General features: G+C 37.1%; 1 protein-coding gene across 1 annotated transcript in view; it reads left to right on the top strand.

The window, feature by feature from the left end:
- LOC133185216 (afadin-like) overlaps positions 1–7,201 on the top strand; it is a 49,138-nt gene that overhangs the window by 18,863 nt on the left and 23,074 nt on the right. The window contains exons 11-16 of the mRNA XM_061320313.1: positions 396–502; positions 1,583–1,788; positions 3,968–4,196; positions 4,511–4,815; positions 5,111–5,453; positions 5,925–6,010. Coding sequence (XP_061176297.1) covers positions 396–502; positions 1,583–1,788; positions 3,968–4,196; positions 4,511–4,815; positions 5,111–5,453; positions 5,925–6,010 — 1,276 coding nt within the window. The remainder of the gene's footprint in view (positions 1–395; positions 503–1,582; positions 1,789–3,967; positions 4,197–4,510; positions 4,816–5,110; positions 5,454–5,924; positions 6,011–7,201) is intronic.

Here is a 7,201-nt window from a genome sequence, read left to right as displayed (position 1 = left end):
TTACTACAATTTCAAATGAATTTCCAAAATATTTCTTAAAAATATGCTATAAAAACATAACTTTACTTTTTAAATTTTTATTTATATAATATAATGTATGTTTTTACTTTTTTGTATTGTTTTACATTTTTTACACTTCCTGTAATTGTCATTCAATAGTTTGAACAAATAAATGAATAATTTCCGGAATTTATAGTTATGTACCAAATAATGGTATTTTATTCTCCGTATCACGATACGTATCGCGCAATAAAAAAATCGAGATATACCGGTATACCGATAAAATCGTGCATCCCTATTGACTTAAGAAGGAAATAAAAATTATTTGTTGAGCATAAAAAAAGATTTTACAGCTTAAATCTTCTCGGGAAGTAAAATTATTTTTTGTTTTTCAGGGGTGTTCCTCAGCCCATGGGATCCCCTCGGAGGGAAGAGACTTCGTACCCTCCACACAGACAGGGTGGTGATCTTCTTCCTGCTATACTGGAGTTCAGGGAAGACAGTAAGGCCAATAGATATACAAGTATTCATTCTTTCAAAATCTATAAAGAAAGACAACTAGGATGTAAATACAGGTGACTCTCGATGGCTCGAACTCGGATCTCTCGAAGTGAACCTCCGGTCCCGGTTTTTTTTTCCTCTATATAACTAAGCAAAGTTACTCCTGATCTCTCGAACTTCCGCTCTCTCGAAGTTCTCTATGTCTTGAACCAAGACCTGGGTCCCATAACACATATTTCATTTTTTTTTACTCTCTATCTCTCGAAGTTTGATTGTGAATGTATACACATCAAACAAGCTTAAAATTAATTCAGCTTGGACTTATCTGGATAACAGTGAACGCCTGGGGCTGGGATGGATGTGTTAATTGGGTGTTTACATAGATGATACTACACCTGTGAGTCGTCCGAGTGTTGATATAATTAACTGGTGAATTGGTATATTATAAACAAATCGCTTCACCATTTATTTTGACTGGACAAGACGATAATTTTGAGAATATAATTTAGGGACGTGTCAGTAATTTTCCATAGATTATGATTTTAATATTACTAGAGTCTACACAATCCCAGTTTGGCAAACATTGCACAAGAAATCCTATCTCAAGAATTGTATATCGAGCAATCTTGTGAAGGACCGATCAAGCCAGCGCCCGGCGGTTAGCAAAATCGACAATTGCTATTCAGATTTCATGTAATCATGAAATGAGAACAATAAATGTTGAAACTTAAATTAATCATTTTATTTATTCAAAACACGATCATTGTTGTTGAAATCAAGTGAATTACCTGTAAAATACGAATGAAAACGTGTAATGACATTATCAACATATACTTATGGTATGTATACTAGTAGAACAATGATGATCGGAACTGAAAATTCCGGATTTATTCACTTTCTATCTCTCGAACCCCCCGATCTCTCGAACTTTTCTTGCGGTCCCTTGAACTTCGAGAGATCTCGAGTCACCTGTACTGATATACTGGTGGAAGGGTATTTATGAAGGCATGAAATTTTAAATTGCTAGCATTTATTTAGTAAATTAGTGTCCTCATTGTATCAGCCATAACCCATTTTTCAGAGGAGGACCATTTCTTTGCCAATGTTGTTCTGGACTCAGCTACTGCAGGCCTTCAGTTCAAACTCGCCCCAACCTACACGATCTATATGGCTGTCCGCTTTTCTCTGTCTAATGGTTACAGAGCAGATCTCAGTCCTCAGGATAAAGCCCTCAAAATCACTGACCTAGTGATCAAGATAGCCAACCTAACACACCAAGCCATACATGTAAGTAGACAGCTTCAAAATCACTGACCTAGTGATCAAGATAGCCAATCTTACACACCAAGCCATACATGTAAGTAGACAGTCTCAAAATCACTGACCTAGTGATCAAGATAGCCAATCTTACACACCAAGCCATACATGTAAGTAGACAGTCTCAAAGTCACCGACCTAGTGATCAAGATAGCCAATCTTACACACCAAGCCATACATGTAAGTAGACAGTCTCAAAGTCACTGACCTAGTGATCAAGATAGCCAATCTTACACACCAAGCCATACATGTAAGTAGACAGTCTCAAAATCACTGACCTAGTGATCAAGATAGCCAATCTTACACACCAAGCCATACATGTAAGTAGACAGTCTCAAAGTCACCGACCTAGTGATCAAGATAGCCAACCTAACACACCAAGCCATACATGTAAGTAGACAGTCTCAAAATCACTGACCTAGTGATCAAGATAGCCAATCTTACACACCAAGCCATACATGTAAGTAGACAGTCTCAAAGTCACCGACCTAGTGATCAAGATAGCCAATCTTACACACCAAGCCATACATGTAAGTAGACAGTCTCAAAGTCACCGACCTAGTGATCAAGATAGCCAATCTTACACTCCAAGCCATACATGTAAGTAGACAGTCTCAAAATCACTGACCTAGTGATCAAGATAGCCAATCTTACACACCAAGCCATACATGTAAGTAGACAGTCTCAAAGTCACCGACCTAGTGATCAAGATAGCCAATCTTACACACCAAGCCATACATGTAAGTAGACAGTCTCAAAGTCACTGACCTAGTGATCAAGATAGCCAATCTTACACACCAAGCCATACATGTAAGTAGACAGTCTCAAAGTCACCGACCTAGTGATCAAGATAGCCAATCTTACACACCAAGCCATACATGTAAGTAGACAGTCTCAAAGTCACCGACCTAGTGATCAAGATAGCCAATCTTACACACCAAGCCATACATGTAAGTAGACAGTCTCAAAATCACTGACCTAGTGATCAAGATAGCCAATCTTACACACCAAGCCATACATGTAAGTAGACAGTCTCAAAGTCACCGACCTAGTGATCAAGATAGCCAATCTTACACACCAAGCCATACATGTAAGTAGACAGTCTCAAAGTCACTGACCTAGTGATCAAGATAGCCAATCTTACACACCAAGCCATACATGTAAGTAGACAGTCTCAAAGTCACTGACCTAGTGATCAAGATAGCCAATCTAACACACCAAGCCATACATGTAAGTAGACAGTCTCAAAATCACTGACCTAGTGATCAAGATAGCCAATCTTACACACCCAGCCATACATGTAAGTAGACAGTCTCAAAATCACTGACCTAGTGATCAAGATAGCCAATCTAACACACCAAGCCATACATGTAAGTAGACAGTCTCAAAATCACTGACCTAGTGATCAAGATAGCCAATCTTACACACCAAGCCATACATGTAAGTAGACAGTCTCAAAATCACTGACCTAGTGATCAAGATAGCCAATCTTACACACCAAGCCATACATGTAAGTAGACAGTCTCAAAGTCACTGACCTAGTGATCAAGATAGCCAATCTTACACACCAAGCCATACATGTAAGTAGACAGTCTCAAAATCACTGACCTAGTGATCAAGATAGCCAATCTTACACACCAAGCCATACATGTAAGTAGACAGTCTCAAAATCACTGACCTAGTGATCAAGATAGCCAATCTTACACACCAAGCCATACATGTAAGTAGACAGTCTCAAAGTCACTGACCTAGTGATCAAGATAGCCAATCTTACACACCAAGCCATACATGTAAGTAGACAGTCTCAAAATCACTGACCTAGTGATCAAGATAGCCAATCTTACACACCAAGCCATACATGTAAGTAGACAGTCTCAAAGTCACCGACCTAGTGATCAAGATAGCCAATCTTACACACCAAGCCATACATGTAAGTAGACAGTCTCAAAATCACACAAAGAAAGACATGAAAGTTTGAAATCACTTCATACATAATATTTAATGCCGAAGGTTTCTTGCCTCAAAACTGATTTGAATCTTAATAATTGCATCTAAATTTGGAATGAAGAATCTTTTAACTATAAAGTGATAAATTGTGTGAAGTATGAAGAGATGATACATCAGTTGATGAATTCTATCAAATTTTCAGTCCAACCGAGACAATCCGGCAGCTCTGGCTTTCTGGATGGCCAACTCCTCTGAGATCCTCCACTTCTTCAAACAGGACCATGATATACATCCATTCAGTCAGGACGCCCAGGAAATGTTGGCAGAGTCCGTGCAGATGGCGTTCCACCATCTTGTCCGCTGTCTGCAGTACGACCTTCAGAGAACACTGCCTGCTTTCCTTGATGACAGCGATGATGATGACCCGAATGGTGAGTATTTTGACATCTATCGCATCAGTCTGTATAAAGCCTTAGTTAGTCGTCCATGTTAGGGTTCTTGGACTTTCCTGCTCCACTTACTTTAAGAAATCTGAAAAGATGTTTGAGATATTAACATACTTTAAATCAAAAGTATACTTGAGTTGCTGCGCATTCTCTTTTGATACAATTGTTCATGGTATAATTAGCTTTCATTTTATTCTTCTTTAGTTTTTGTTTGCTATTTTCTTTCCTTCTCTTAATTTTTTTGTGTTTCCTATACATGTAGTACTATATTAAATGTTTTTATATTTTCAAATTGGCAGATAAGAGCAGGATGCAATACAACAGAGGGCGCCCCACACTTAGTGACGTAATTGACACTCTGTCTTCAGCCATGAATTTGTTACGTCGATGTCGTGTCAACGCGGCACTCACCATTCAGCTCTTCTCCCAGCTTTTCCACTTCATCAACATGTGGCTGTTTAACATCCTAGTGAAGGAACAGCATCAGTTCTGTATGAGGATCTGGGGCGTTCGATTAAAGCGTCGCCTCGGGAGTATCGAGGCCTGGGCCGAGAAACAGGGACTAGAGCTGGCTGCTGACTGCCATCTTTGTAGAATCATTCAGGTACATACATTCATGCTGTTAAACATAAATCAACAAAGGAAATGGTGTTTTTGTTTAATATCATAATTTCTTTTCGACAGTGTGATGATTAAATCTAATTTAATGTTATCATTTGTGTTTTTCAGGCAATGTCTCTTGAAATATTTTAAACATATAAGTTGTAAAATGATGAATATAATTTACACAGGAGTTATGTAGAAGCTGAGTAAACAAAATTATTTATGTACTTCTGTAGAAATCAAATCAGTGCAAAAGTATACCAGCTGAATAAATATTTAAAATATTTTATTTTTAGGCCGCACACCTACTCCAGGCTCCCAAGAGTAGCCATGACGACATTTCAAACATCAGTTCCACCTGCTTCAAGCTGAATTCCCTACAGCTACGAGAACTCCTCCAGCGGTACATTCCGGAGCCCGGGGAACCCCCCGTCCCCCAGAGTCTGATAGAGGACATCGTAAAGATTGCAGAAAACATGGCTGATGAGCTGACAAAGAATGATGGACGTGAGGTGTGTTTAGAAGAGCATGCAGATTTACAGCTTCCGTTTCTTCTACCTGAGGACGGCTACACTTGTGATACAATCAAGGGCGTTCCAAAAGGAATTGACGAGTTTATTGAACCTCTGGCCAAAGCTGGTATGTATGATGGTATCTTTGTGATGTAAGAATCAGTAGGTGTTGTCGTAGGAAATGAACCTTCTTTCTTTGTGGACAGAAGTTTTAATGGAAGAGATCATTATTAAATAGATACATGTAGACACAAGGTCTTTTGTTCTCTGTAAGATCTTAGTTTTATGGGGGGGGGGGGGGGTGTTTGTTGTTAGTTTTCAATTGTAAAAATGACTTAACTGATTATTCAAACAGTCATATAGAGGTCTTATAAATAGTCTGTGAGAAACATAGTGATAGTCAGTACAGTAAATATAGAAATTTACATGTGAGGGTAGTTTGCTAAACACACAATAACAAATTGTTATTATTTCCCTGTGTACCAGTATCTTTGTAAACAGTATTAAGAACAACAGCTGCAGGTCTGTAGCTCACTGGTCTGAAAAATTGGGATGGATTAGGGTTGTAAGAAGTATTCTTACATTCTTACTTTTCCAGGACTGTGTCGATTGATCCCCCAGCCCGGGGCCAGTGGAGACTGGACTGTTTACATGACTGGTGATGAAGGTCCCAAAATTGACGAGGTAAAATATAATTCTAAGATTGATATGATAAATATTAATTCCAAAATTGTTGAGGTAAAAATTAACCCCAAAATTGACAAGGTAAATATTAACCCCAAAATTGACAAGGTAAATATTAACCCAAAAATTGATGAGGTAAATATTAACCCAAAAATTGATGAGGTAAATATTGACTCCAAAATTGACAAGGTAAAAATTAACCCCAAATTTGACAAGGTAAATTTTAACCCCAAAATTGTTGAGGTAAATATTAACCCCAAAATTGACAAGGTAAATATTAACCCTAAAATTGAAGAGGTAAATATTAACCCTCATTAGATGTTATTTCTTCTGTTATTCTGACAAACTGGTCACATGTTAAAGCTTATTGTTATTTAAGGAGTGTATGAGTTATTGGTGTCTTAATCACACAGACTTGTCACATAGGCATATTTCACGAAGCTCGCAATAATTCACACTAAACTTAAAAACATTCCTTATATTTACATTTTACATATTTAAAAGCACCAAAAATACACTCGATGTTTGAATTTTTTTGCTGTCTTATATCGTTATATTTTTTTTGATGTCTCTGTAGCCTCATTATGACGTCACTTTAGTGCAAGTTTCTTCATATATATTTGTACGCGTTAGTTTACATGAAAATGACATTCAAATCAATTTCTTAGTTAGTTAAGTAAAAAAACACAATAAATGTAAATATTCTTTTATATCCCCTAACTCCTAATTTCTGTCGGACTAAGTGTTCAGCTGTTGCTTTCATTTTATTCTTTTCAATATTGTGTATCAGATGACTTGGTCTCTATGTTTTAGACTAATACCCATGTTGTCCAGATTAAATTCCTTTGTCATGTTTTTTATGATCAGTGAAAATATCCTTTCTCAATGCTTTTTTTTTTTTTTTTTTTTTTTTTTTTTTTTTGGGAAACAAAACATTGGAAAAATGAAGTGAAATCCTAGGCTGTAAACATGGTAAAAAGAGTTATTGATATAGCAGAAAACAATGGTTGGATTCTTTGAAGAGAGAATTCTCCTGGAAACTCTCCTGAAGGGAAATTTCCATATTGATGTATTATTCCTGCTGACTTTAATCCTTAATCAGGGTATATAAAGAAAATTTGATTTGAAAATTTTGTTTACAGTATTTCAACAAGGTAATGATAAAGGCATGTTATTGGTGCCCTTTTAATC

The sequence above is a fragment of the Saccostrea echinata genome, unplaced genomic scaffold (genome assembly GCF_033153115.1).
Source record: "Saccostrea echinata isolate AGI-Se365-2 ecotype Australia unplaced genomic scaffold, CSIRO_AGI_Sech_v1 ptg000012l, whole genome shotgun sequence".
NCBI classification, from domain to species: Eukaryota; Metazoa; Mollusca; class Bivalvia; order Ostreida; family Ostreidae; genus Saccostrea; species Saccostrea echinata.
Note: the sequence above shows the minus strand (reverse complement) of the source record. Positions and strands in the feature narration are given on the sequence as shown.